Source organism: Dufourea novaeangliae, unplaced genomic scaffold (genome assembly GCF_001272555.1).
Source record: "Dufourea novaeangliae isolate 0120121106 unplaced genomic scaffold, ASM127255v1 scaffold8, whole genome shotgun sequence".
Lineage (NCBI taxonomy): Eukaryota > Metazoa > Arthropoda > Insecta > Hymenoptera > Halictidae > Dufourea > Dufourea novaeangliae.
The window spans coordinates 8,746,873-8,761,109 of NW_015373923.1; the positions used below are offsets into that span (position 1 = coordinate 8,746,873).

The 14,237-nt window shown below is 38.3% G+C and overlaps 1 protein-coding gene across 5 annotated transcripts in view; it reads left to right on the forward strand.

The window, feature by feature from the left end:
• The window catches only part of LOC107194957 (oxidation resistance protein 1), a 137,400-nt gene extending 124,112 nt beyond the window's left edge, over positions 1-13,288 (forward strand). For all 5 annotated transcript variants that reach the window (XM_015584671.1, XM_015584672.1, XM_015584674.1 and 2 more), the window contains 3 exons: positions 10,259-10,540; positions 11,011-11,180; positions 11,715-13,288. In XM_015584671.1, coding sequence (XP_015440157.1) covers positions 10,259-10,540; positions 11,011-11,180; positions 11,715-11,850 — 588 coding nt within the window. In that variant the 3' untranslated portion in view covers positions 11,851-13,288. The remainder of the gene's footprint in view (positions 1-10,258; positions 10,541-11,010; positions 11,181-11,714) is intronic.
• The last annotated feature ends 949 nt before the right edge of the window (positions 13,289-14,237 follow it).

The following is a 14,237-nucleotide window of genomic DNA, read 5'->3' on the forward strand; positions in this document are numbered from 1 at the left end:
CAATTAATAAATATTCTGAATTTTCAGTTTACATAATATTATAAAAATATCGCGTTGTACACAAATTACTTACTTGCACTTTTCTGCTAGAATCTCTCAAGGGGTTAAACCACATTGATGTGTTAAGAAAATATCGCATCTTTTGCGAATTGTTTTCTAAATGACAAAAACACAATTTGATCAAAATTTTGTTGATAAAGATATGTATGAACAGTATGTACAATAGTTTTCAATTTTTCTTTCTCAACAAATACAGTAAATCATCGGTGAGTGTTCGAAGGCTCCTCAACACTGACAAGGAGAGGCCTTTCAGTGTAACGCTGATTTTTTAATTAGGTTTAGCATAGTGATAGAGTTCGGAATTCTGAAACCAATGACATTTGTTTCAGCCACATATGACCATTGGTTTATGAAATATTTAATGTTCAGTACTGAGGAGCCTTTGAGCACTCATTGATGATTTACTGTATGACAATCGAAACTATATCATGGTGTGTACAACCGGATGGTGGACGTATTTACGTGATTTCTGATGAATACATTTTTGAAATGAAAATTTAAAAATGGTATATTAAATAAATCCAAGTTTTTTCGATATTTTGAATTTTTATTCGACTCGTGTTTAAATAAAGGGTCATTTTCTTAGAAAAGTGAGCGTCATTTTGTTATTTTTCAACCAAACTACAAAATCCCACGTCGGACGATAGGCAAATTAAATTTATTCAACATACTATGTCCGAAATTTTGTCTCAAAAACCTGCTGATCAGAAATCACCGTACACCGTCATCTATGTATAACCATACACATCAAATGTGTTTTTACAGAAACATTGACAAAAAAATGTTTACTTACTATTCACACAAATCTCTATTTTTATTGAAATTTATTTAATCCAAACGAGTGTTTTTGTTACTTTAAGATAAATTCTCAGAAAATTCAGTAGTTTTTTACACACATCAAGGTAATCTACCCCTTCTAAGGATATCATCTCGTTCGACAACAAGCGTGGGTAAACCGATTTTCTAATTCAGTGCTGTATAATGTATACAGTATCGTGCGCCTTTGCTGTTCTGTATTTAATTGCTAATGAATGGTCGAGCAAGAGGTAGCATCATAACGACCTTACGTTCGCATAAACACTTCGTTTAATGCGTTCTTTTTTTCTTTTTGTTTGTCGGTCTGCATCTCGATTGCTGCCACGACCTCGGTTATCGTGTGTCGTGGCCGGGAGAGAACGCATGGCTCAACTTCTTGCCAGAGAAATCTTGTTATGCCATCGGCTGGCCCACGCGCGCGATGGGACAGGGGGGTGGGGGGTCGATAAGAGGATTGGCCGTAGAAAATCTGAATTTCAAATGGGAATCGCATACGTGGCGATGATCAGCCAACGAAAACAATCTGTCGCGGATAATGACTCAGTATTTGCACTTGCACCATCAGGTGGAACGGAATAACAACCGTGTCGGCGTCCTTTCGAGGCTTTAAAAAGCGCGTGCTCGAAAACTGTAAACTCCGAGTCGTTCGAATGCTTGAAACTTGAATTGTATCGATATCTGATATCGATACATATTGATACCCAGAGTATCAATACACACATGTATATCGGGAATAAAATGTCGGTATTATCGGTATCGATAATTGCAATTAAATTAGGAGTAGTAAAATCCAAAAATGAAAATAATTTATTTAAGCTGATATTTAATAAGGCAGATTCTCAGGTAACAGTGTGGAAAGGAAATCGACCAATCGCAAACTTTATGGGAAGCAAATACAACGATTCTATCGAAATTTGAATATTTATAGGTTATGTATGGATACTGGTATATATCGTCATACTAAATATCGATACTGTATCGCCCATCACTAAACTTGGACGTACAGTACACCTCAAGATATAGCGTGGTCGTCAATTATCGCGTTGAGTGGCGACACGTATTGAACGTATAGCTACATTTGGGCACTCTTAGCACAGTGCCGTTGTGTAGCTTGCAACGTTTGTCGTACGATAAAACTGAAAAAGCTGTCGGCTACCCATAGTTCATTTACTAGGAGAGGTAACTGTAAATTCTGATTAACAATTCGAATATTTAAAAAAAGAAACTTTATCTTTTCGCCTCCTGTTGGCAATAAAATAAAAACGTCAGAAATATTTTGAATTTGAATTGACGTCACTAAACGTCGCTCGAACGTCTTGTCTCCCATTTCGATGTCTTAAATTGATATTTCGACCTCTTAAATAAATATTTTGACCTCTTAAATGAATATTTCGACCTCTTAAATGAATATCTCGACCCTCGCTATATCTTGACGGAGACTAGAATACTTGCAAGTGTTCAAACGATCGTTGTTCACTCGAAGTAGTGAAAGTTTAGAAATAGACACGGTTGTAGCACTGATTATTAATCCATTGCACTCGGAATTTCCGACGAGAGACGTTTAGTACTGAAAATTTAGTCAGGATACTAGGAATAACTGAGTACATAGGATTAACAAAGCTGCACCTTAAACATATTTAGAAAGCCAAATGTTAACAGAAAGTAGAAAGAAGATTTCACGAGAAGTTAATGAAATAGGAGTGCGTCTACTTGGTCTTAACCTCACAATATACCCTTATTGATAAACAATTCAGAATGTATGTTTTTAAAGAATATTAATCATTCGAATTCAAGAATTGCGAAGATACGAATACTTGTGTGACTCGAATCTGTCTGAACCATGATCCCTCCCGATCGAAATTTCTCCGTTTCAAAATATTGTCCAATTCCTCGATCTCGCACAATTACTTAAAAACCTTCACGGTTCAGGATACGATTGGAGATCGGCGGACACCCGATTCCCTACCACGAGTCACGGAATTCCTTCAGCACAACGTTTCCGTGGCAAATACTCCTACATGTAAATATCGAACCCCTACCCAATCCTTTATTCGCTCGAACGAACCTAAGTCAACAAAAAGCTGCAACACGATTTATTCTCGGCGATTGCATAATGCATCAGATATCCGCCAGAAATGGTACACACAGCCCAGGAACAGTTTATGCGAGTATGCAAATGGTGTGACGGTCCGAAACTACGTTTTTTTTTTCTCTCTTTAAAATACCACAAAAATAACTTCCAGCTTCGTGTACAGTCACCGCGAGGCTTCGCGATGTCCGCGCGGAGAAGTGTTCCAACGGTCGTTTTTTTTTTTTTTTTAATTTTTCCACCCATCACGCGCGTGTAACCGTTTCTCCTACCCAACCCAATTCCCCGACTGGTTTTCGATGGCACGTGTCCGTCGTTGACGTGAGCCCGTCACTCTTCTGGAATGTTATTCATCCTTCGATGCGTTTCCTCGTACTCAACACAGATTTCGACGGAAAACTCGTCTGAACGATGTCGACCGCAGAATCCACCGCACAATGGGTCGTTGTTATACGAGCGAATTAACCGATATTCGTCTGAATTCGCGACGTCAACGGCAGACTTTAGCTGGGCGAATTTCTATTTTAAGGATTTGTGATAAATAATAGAAATAGGATTTTAATTGTGAATATAATAACTGAGCTTTTTTTAGTTTTACAAAACTGCGAATAATTTATTTATTATTTCTTATTTGAAAATGAGAGGTTCTTTTTGTTATTCGACATTAGGTAAGAAATAAATAATTTTTGGAATTCTCTTGTCTGTTTTCAACAGTAAAATAGTTGTCCACTAAAATAGGTGGGGGTTCTTCAGGATTACTCACTGTGACGCGTTCCGAAGCATTAGTTATTCGTAATACAGATTCCTCTCGATTATTGTCCCAAACTGGGGTCCGCGAAGGGACAATAATCTTATAAAGAAAAATGCTTCAGACCCTCGTAAATTTGTTTTTTGCCCGAAACCCGACTCTCGCCAGCGAAAGCGGAGGAGTAACAAAGTATACGCTTGACAGGTGCCACGCCCCCCCCCCTCCAAATGGTGGGGATAACGTGGACAATAATCGTGTAGAACAAGCCAGACAATAATCGAAAGTAGTCCGCAAATTATTGTAATCTTACGAAGTACAGTAACTCCTCGATGAATGTTGGGAGGCTCCACGGCACTGAACATTAAATATTTCATAAACTAATGGCCATATGCGACTGAAACAAATATCATTGGCTTTAGAATTCCAAGCTCTATCGTGGTGCTGAACCTCATTAAAAAGTCATCGTTATACTTGGAGACCTCTCCTTGTCAGTGCCGAGGAGCCTTCGAACACTCATCGATGATTTCCTGTAAACTAAAGATTCAATTTACCATGGATTCTACAGAGCTTCTAGCGGCAATGAATAGATCGAAACTTCCAAACGGTCAGCTAAATGTTCTCTGTCTAAATTCAAAGCTTTTCAAACGATTACATTGAAATCGTCACCGAGAACAGTTGGCAAAACAAATTTCTTTAATTCCCGATAAACAATAAGTAACAGATAATAATTCACAAATAATAACGAAAATTACATTTGCAAATGACAAATAATTTTATTTTAAACACTTTCCATTATTCTCAAATAACAAATAACCATTACTGGTTTATTCATTTGAACCTCCAAATGGAAAATAATTATTTATAAATTAATAATCCATAATATATCAATGATTTGAATAAAAACTCATTTAAATAATGCTCCTGACTCGGCAGATACGACGTCGCGCGTCGTCGAGCGTGCTGTTTATTGTTTACTAGGATATTTGTATTCTAAACGCGGGAACCCCTCCCGTTATCGTCGCGCGCGGTATCTCTATTCTTCGGTCCAGCGATTGATACGCCGTTCCAAGCTACGATCCCTTGCCGTGAAAGTGCAGATAGCTGGGCTCGGGGTGTTACGGGTCAAGGAGGCTGTTTTGATACGAACCGATGCGTGGACACGCTTCGGAGGACACTTGTTGCATTGTCTCTCGTTGCACGTCTGGTAACATATCAGCTCGGTTCGTTCCCCTCGTGATCCGTTTTTCTTTTTCTTTCTTTTGTGTTCCCAAGACAAGACAAACACCGTAGATTGTAGGTTTATTTTTCGAAACGTGGACGGAAGATAACGTTCCGCGTGTTTGTTTACGCGATGACAAGACAGCTGCTCAATCGGCGATATGCGTGGCGTCTTGCACGTTTCTTTCTGGTGATCGCAATTGAAATCAATAAGAAGGTTTTTGATGGTGGATCAATTGTATCTTTGGTGAAGCTTAGGAACTGATAATATTACAGCCTCCTTTCGATTATCGTCTGGCTTGGTTTACAGGTTTATTGTCCAGGCGTTATCCCCACCACTTGGGGGGGGGGGGCACAATTTGTTGCCCCTTTGCTTTTGTTGTCACGGCTCGGGCTTCGGACAAAAAATTAATTTACGAGGGTCTGAAGCATTTCTCCCTATATGATTATTGTCCCGATACAGACCCGAGTTCTGGACGATAATCGAGAGGAGGCTGTATACCGTTCATATTCTTTAGGAAACGTGAAGTATCAGATTACTCGCATAGTGAATGTCGTTTTCCAGTGAGTTTTATGTCAGCCATCTTGAAACCGTTAAATACAGCATCGAGAAAGGCTTGTAACTCGTTGGCAAGAGTAGATCGATTCAGAGATGAATCTTATTTCTGTTGAAAGTATTTGTCGCGAAGTAAGTCAGAATCCTTGAAAGTCCAAAATTTGGACATGACATTTGTTATGCTATAAGCTAATATAATATCTACGTATGGGCGATGGAGGTTGATCTGTTTCTTGGACCTGAGGGGCTAAAACATTTTTATAAACGCTGTGTCTGTAGAGGCGTCCAAAGTGATTGCTGTTGAAGATAGTTTCTCTTTTTGACGAAAAGAAATCTGAACGTTGCTATCGTATGGAAAACGGTGTTAATCAGTCAAACCTGCGGCATCAGTTTTCTTTAATTTGATTGGCGCAACAGGACCGCAGTAGCGATCCTCTAATTGCTTCGAGTAACGTACTTGAAACGGAATAATAATTGTAACGTTAATTATTCTGAATTTTTCGATAATAAAATAGAGAACTGTCCATTTTGCAATAATACTTTAAATGTTCCTTCGAGCTCAGACCAGAGATGGACGCATTCATTATCTAAATACAAAGTTTCGAATAATGAATAAAAGATTTTGAAAGCTTACTCCGCCATTGGTAATCAATTAAACATGAAAATTCCAATTTTTATACTAATATAATACTTCTTATAAAAGAGTAGACACGTGGCAGACAATTATTCATTCTTATTAACAGTTTAAAGGTCAGAATGACAATCGTTCGAAAGATACTGCTACTTTTCGCCATATATTATTCGATTAATAATTGTGCCCAACTTTGGCTAAGACGAGTTAACTCGACTGTCAGTTTTTCCTCGAGACCCCACCGTCGATTTAATTGACGCGACCTCGGCGGGATTGATGTGTATCGGCGTAAAAACCCGGGTGAACGCGACTTGTTTGTAAATACGCGCGAAAAAGATCGCTGATTATCGTCCCCCGTGAAAGGGAGATCAGCCAATAACGGCGGCTGGATGCTGGATCGCCTCTCGCGAGCGTGAGAATCGACTGCGAACGGTGGTTAGCTGGAATAGATGCTCTTAACACTCGGCTGACCGCGTGCATGTAATAAACACTCTCCTGTTTGTCAACGGATACCGTTATTGATCAAATATTTGCGAAGAAAAAAAACTGATGAGCACGGAGAGGATAGCGCCCGGCTCTAGGATGACGTGCGAATTAGACAAAATGGCGCCACCTCGTTAGTTCGAGGTACGCTTTGAATTTATGTTTATGCAGATACACATTTTTCGAAACTCTTAACAATAATGGGTATTAAAAAAGTTTAATGTACCTATGCAGGATCCTGTCTAATGAAAAACGTAACAAAGAATTTGATAAACTGCCATTAGGGTTTTCAGGTTATGGTGTTCGACACACTCGTATACCGTATATGATCTAAATAGTAACAGGTTTTTATACTTCAGTTTAGGTTTCTAAATTTTTCCAAACAGATAATACGGTTTGTTTTCATGATTTTTTAGAAATGAAACTCTGATTATGTTAATTATGAATGAAGTTTGTAATGTCCGACGTTTTTAAAGACTCGAAGAAATTGCATCCGCCATATATTCGAAACGTGAGACGCTACCGTTCAAGGCTCGCGTGAATTGAAGACAATTTTATAATGAGGGATTTTTACGGTTTATTGAGTAATCGCGATAAACGACCGCTAAATTGGACCGGCGCGTTTATTATCTGCATTACACAATGTTTTTTTTTTGGCGAATTACGTATTTTCTTCTGAGTATCAACGAAACGTCGTACTTTGGCCGTGCAAATTCCATCGAGATTTTACCATTGAAAAATTTCTGCAACGTCGAATCACAGTGAATCGATTTTTGCGTTATAAGGAGGGAACTATGTAGATCACAGTGTATACGTACAATTACGCTGGTCAGTAACTAATTAACAATAACAGTACATTCGAATCGAAGGATTACAGGTTCATTTAACATATTCAGTCGATTCCGTAAACCTTTTTCTACTAGAAGAAAAAATATAATTTCCTGGAAGTACTGCCGTGGCGACAGTGATATTAATAAACACGTAATCCTTGAATTGTTTTCGAGATTCTGCTGATTGAAACCTTCATTCATGGAAATCGCGCTGCAAGTTTGTAATCGAAGCTTCGTATAAAGTCATAAGTTGCAGTATATTAATTTCTTACACATTAACTGTTGCGACCCTCATTCCCAGATTAACAATCCAGGATGTTTCCCAATCGTTCTCTGTTTACTAATGAATAAATCATCGATAGCCTCTACCTACGATAGAATAACCCTCTTTTATTTTTCACATTTATCGTTACTCAAGTTATGAAACGATAAATGGAATTTCAGTGTAAAAAAAAATAAATTTCGTGACTTTCTAACGCATTACAAAAAGGTGGCATTTCCACTAATTAAGGAGGAACACCACTGTGACGGCCGAAAAGATAAGCATTTTTTAAGAATCTTTCTCAGGAATAATTTACAGTTTCCAAAATTAATAGGAGAACAAGCACAAATCTTAAGATTAATCTTCTAGAGCACTTACAAAAAACGTTGGCAATTTTGGAACAACAACTCTGAAATCAAATGTAAAAACTTTTTTATAAACTGTATGACATTAGTTTCAGTTACACGTACGGATTTTTAAAAAAACCTTACTTTTGTAAAAATGGCGCACTTTAGAAAACAAAGATTTGAAAATCCGCAACAAGAAGACAGTTTCTCGAGTGTATTTCAAATAATTTATTTTCGATCACAAAATCCGTACGTGCACCTGAAGGCAATCTTGTTTTAAGAATCTTGTCAAAATTTCAAGTCGATTGAATAGAAATTGACAGGATTGTCGTACCCGTTAGAAAAATATCGTTTCAAGAAAAATGCGTTTAAAGTTTCACTTGAAATTATTTATGTAACCAAATCCACTGTATCTTTGTAAATTCTTCGAATATCGATTCGAAATTTTCAGATCGTGTTTCTGAAGAGTCAAACTTTAAGAAAATGCATTTTTTAAAATTCGATTTTGTTTAAGTTTCTCAGTGGTGGGTGTTCCTCCTTAAGTGAAAACGGCGCCATGCCATTCGAAAGGAAAATCCCCGTTGCTCCTCACGCACCGCTTACGTGACTCTGCTGAGCTCTGTTATGTAAATTTCATAATATTAATGGACGAGATGCAAAGCCGTAACGAAGCAACAGGGGCGGCACGTGACTCGTGATCCCGCGGGAGACGAATCGGCATGATATTATCGTTCTAGGCAGGTGCGCATAAGTGGATTCACCGCGCTCACATCTTGTGTCATTAAACCAGATAACAGCGTGGTCGTGGCATGACCGATTAATCGAGCATTAACTGTCACTCATATTAGTCACAGCAAAAATGAATTCTTTCGACTACTCGCGAAACCTGATTTTTATTATTTTTCATAAAATTGTCGGTTTCTCTGTGAGAAGTAAATTCCATAGAATTACTCTTTATACAGTCGAAGAGATATACGATAAAACGTGGAAAAGCGATTAGTCGGGTATCCACTTGTTAGCCACAACGCAATTTAGTTATAAAAATTCAAGCTTCGAGAGGTTGGTTTCAATTCTCCCGGACAACGTTGTATTGTAAAACGAGCCGTTTACGTAATCCTCTGTGTTGACTCGATTCGAAAGAAAGGTCAAGGGGTTCGGCGTAAGATGAGCATAATTAGTCAGCACCATTAATATGGAAGAGACCACGCGAAAGAAGGACACACGGTCTTCTTCTTATACATATTCAACGACACCCCTGATCAGGGAGACATACGAACATTACAGAACAACAGTTAAAACACGACACTTGAATGCCACACCTGTAGTGTGTGTTAGCTGTGTTAGATCTAGAAATAGGTTTAGAGACCGATGGATCCTTTATAGCAACCCCCCTTACCTTCAATAATAAAAAAAAGAGTCCTGTGAATTATTGAATGGGATCACTGAGTATATCGTCTTATGACAGATGTGATACTAAATTAAACAAACTGAATCTTCAACAATATTGCTTCATAATATGGAGACATAACTTCAGGAAGGAATTTGTCATGTAGGGCAAGGAGTTGAGTTATGCGTGTGTTATTGATCTGACCTTATTAGAGTATAATGAAATAATAACAATACATAGACCAGAATAAACCCAGATAGCACATGACGATCAATTACGCCTTGAAGATGACTTAAAGGCGCTTTAGACCTAGAACAGCCGTAAAATGGGCGTCTTAAAGGCGTCATATGCTATCTGAGAAGTATTGTGTACAGTCACTCACAGTAACCCAACAAGAATTCACAAGACAAATATTTATTACGGTCCTGCAGTTATTGTCCACCTTATATGAAACATCCTATACAGCAACAAGCTGACAAGTGAATGTATTCCAAAAATGGATTAGACAATTGAGGAGCTTAATGACGCACATGCCACATCTACATCGGTTTTTAGTTTTTCCTACCATTAACAAGTAGTTCTCGTGTAAATTTACTGTATTGTGGCATGTGCCCCTCTTTCACTAAGCCCCTCATTAAGAACACCTGGAACTTTAGTGTTCTCAGGCTATAGATTTTCTCTACTACTTGATACACAGGCTCACAAGAACTTGTGACAGTACGATGAACTCAGTAAACTCCTAAACTTCTAAACTCCATTTCTGTAATATCTCCTAAATCTATTTCTATCCTTGATATTCCGGATACTAATTATCTACTTCGCCGTTTACAGGTACTGTCTATGAGCGAGGAGCTCAGGCGAGCCCTCTACGCCAACAGTGCAGTCTCCCTAGACAATGAAATCATTGTGCCAGACCTGGTGGGCAACACAGAAATCCTGAGCGATGACCACAGAGAACAACTGTGCCGGCATTTGCCTGCCAGAGCAGAGGGTTACCTGTGGACACTCGTCTTCAGCACCAGCCAACATGGATTCAGTCTAAACAGCATGTACAGGAAGATGGCCAAGATAGAAAGTCCCATTCTGTTGGTCATCGAGGACACTGAAGGCAATGTAAGTTCATTATTCAAGAAACTCTTTGAAATTCAAACTAGGAAATTGTAAATGAGACACGTATAGTGTAGCAGAGCCAGTCAGGGACCAGTAGATGTTAGTAAAAGTGGACTGTATAGTCCAGTAGATGTTAGTAAAGCAGATTGTACACTCCACTTTTGTTAATACCTACTGGTCTGTGGCTCAATATAGTGGCACACATAGAATGTAGAATCCTACATAGATATAGGCTTTTACAATAACCCTGCCATTTTTATGAAATAATTAGATTATGAAACCTTCAGAGCTTTTAGAAAATCCAAAACTTTAGAGTTCCGTTAAACATTGAGAAATTGTTCATGATAAAGGGAAAAGAATTTATTATTTGCTAGAGTTGCATGACTGTGTTGTTAGGTACATAACAGAATTGAAATATATTTTATATTGTTCAGTGTGATTAAAGTACGAATCGTTGCTGTCTATGGTTACAGGTATTTGGCGCGTTGACCTCCTGCGCTTTGCACGTCAGTGACCACTTTTACGGGACCGGTGAGTCCCTACTCTTCAGGTTCTCACCCAGGTTCCAAGCATTCAACTGGACGGGGGATAACATGTACTTTATCAAGGGTAACAATGAGAGTCTTGCCATCGGAGCTGGAGAGTAAGTATTCTCCTAGAATTCTTCAGTTCATGGATAAGATATAAATCTGATTTATTTGACATTAAAATACATGAGACACCATATTACTATTTAACATAGTTGACTTCTCTGTTGTAAAGTACTTTTATACGGGTTATGTATAAATGGTAACAGGAGGTAGGAACTACTGAAATGATTGCTCAACATACAAATTATGAATTCCTAAGTCAAAAACTGTATTATTAATTCACGCATAGGTTTACAAATTCTCGCCATTATATCAACGTCTCAGAATCCAGAAACTGGTCAACACTATCATTTATATGTTTCTTAATTTTATAAAAATTACACGTTGCCCAAGTCATCATACATAATTAATTTGTTTATTCGTATATTTGAACTTGGAACTTGAAAGCAATGTATAATACAATACTGTTTTACTTCTTAGAGTTAAAAGCTGAGGAGTAACTGTAGCTACTAGTAAATCGTTGTACCTTTTAGAATAGTTGCTGTTCACATTTGTATTAACTGACAGATCATTTTTTGTTTTTCTAGTGGCAAGTTTGGACTGTGGTTAGACGGTGACTTGTACCAAGGCAGAACGCAGTCCTGCAGTACGTACGGTAACGAACCGCTGGCGCCACGCGAGGACTTCGTGGTGAAGACACTGGAATGCTGGGCGTTCATATAGGACACAGCCACCTTGTACAGAATGTTGTCAAGGACTACGCCCTCGCCGCAGCCTAATTTGACCTGAACTCGACAGTCTCGTAGAGGTTAATCGTCCCCAGGAGAGATTACAGGAAGACTAGAATTTCTAAGAGACAATTACCAGAGGAGATTAAATCGATTAACAGGTTTAAGTATAACCGGCTGGCTGGATCGGTACCGATGGATACCAACCGAAAAATCATATGAGACTGTCAGTGTCTAAGGAGAAGAATTTTTGTGATCTTGAATGCATTCTCTTCTCCCTCGATGGAGAAGAGGGAGGAGAGCTGGGAGACGATGAATACTAAGGAAATCGAAAGAATGATGGCGATGATGTGATGTTACAACGTCAGACGCCAGAAAGTTGACCCACTGGACTATAACAATTTATCGATTATCGTTTAGCTGTCCTATTTGTTTTTCTATTATAAGTTGTATTTATTTTATTTTTTTATATATACACATAAACACACGCATGTACGTGTTTTGTTGAATGAACCATTAATGCTGATTTCAATTGATCGCGTGTCGTTGAGGGTTAGAAGGATCGACGACGATGATTTGTTTTTCTTTTTCAATTTTAATTGTAATTCGTCGATCGTCGCTTGGAACTAGTCGCGAGAATCACGACCACCACGTGGTCGGATGTGATACATCGCATACGAAACGAAACAGAAGAGAGAGAGGGAGATAGAAAGAAAAAGTGAGAATGTGGCAAAGGATGAATGGATACGGATGAGATTTTTCGATTGAAATAATGTCATAAACGGATGATAAATAATTATGATGATTATGATAACGCGTACGAAGGAAGGGAATCACGTCGTCGAAAACGGACGAAGATGAAATACCACAGAAATGATAGAAACATACACGACACCACGAGAAAAATGTTAAGCTAACCGTTTGTTGATGTGTAGATACAATTGTAGATAGTGAATGTAAATATATATATGTATTTGCCAATCGTGTTAACGGTAAAGAAGTTAATTTTAAAGGAGCATATTATATACGCTATAAAGAAAAAAAAAACGTTGCCGAAGATGAACACCTTGTGTAGCTCGTCACACGTTACAATTCTGCAAAAAAGGACACACATTTGGCTACGTAAACACTGTGTCACAGAAATTGTGCAAGAACCACTGAACGAAACTCTGGAAGCGTGATCGCAGCCCGATGTAAACGATCTAGGATCTGAGAACAAGTAGCATTAGGAAGAAGTTGCTCTTCGTACTGATCTTTTGAACGAGGGAGAAAAATAAAGAAAATTGCGATTAAACGCAACTTTGATTGCGTGATCAACACACACACAATACACACACACGAAGAACACGTTTTCGCGACCTACATACTTTTTGGCGAACAACGTGCTTCTCGAGTCTCAAGTGACCACAACGAACACACACGCCTGTGCCTCGCTTCGTAATACCCCAAATGTACACCCGTGGCAAAAGGTATTTGCACGTATATTACTACTATACCAACTACAGTCTGGTGCACTAAATGTCGTGCAGTTTGATTTCATTATGAAGTATCGATTCCTGCAAAACTGGTACCAATCGTATATAAAATGAGACAATACTCCTATGATCGTTAGTTTGTCCCACAATCTTTGCTTTGGTTTATTATAAATTTTAAGTGACATTTTATGCCCTAGTCTGTATATTGAAAGAGATAAAAGAATTTAGAATGCTGAAGAATACATTGTTTGAAAACTTACTGCAATCGAAGTTAATTTTTAAAGATTCGGTAAGCATATGCAGATACTTTTTGCACTTGCTGTAGATCACACATTTGGAGAACGCAGACAATAAGTGGAATGCTAACTATTTAGTTTTTCTTATATTGGTAGACTGTAGATGAAAAAAATATAGTGACTATTTTGAAATGCTTGAAAGTTTCTATGCATCGTGTATCGGAGTTCCACACTATCTTATGTTTGTCTAAGTAGTGTGTCCAGGACTAAAAATTCGGGCTCGTAAAGGATCGATTGTGGACCATTCCTGAGTCGCTTACAAGGTCACTATATTTCTTCCAACCACAGTACTCTTCTACGCACGTTCTTGTCCCTTCACGGTATCTCGTTTAGATTGTATAGGATACACAAATAATATGATGTCCATACAGGCTGGCTCAGGAGAGGCAAAAGAGAGGCCCAAAGTAGAGGAACAAACTGAGTTGAGTTCCACTTTTAATCCAGTACTCACTAAGCTCGGTAGTTTATTGTACCACACTAGTATAAAAGAGACCGTGATTTGTGTTATGATCCGTTTGATAAAGAAGGACATTTCGTTGCTATTTTATATGATAAATGTTCGCTCGGCTCTGATAATAGAAATCGTATCAATCCTCTTTGGATGCCAACTA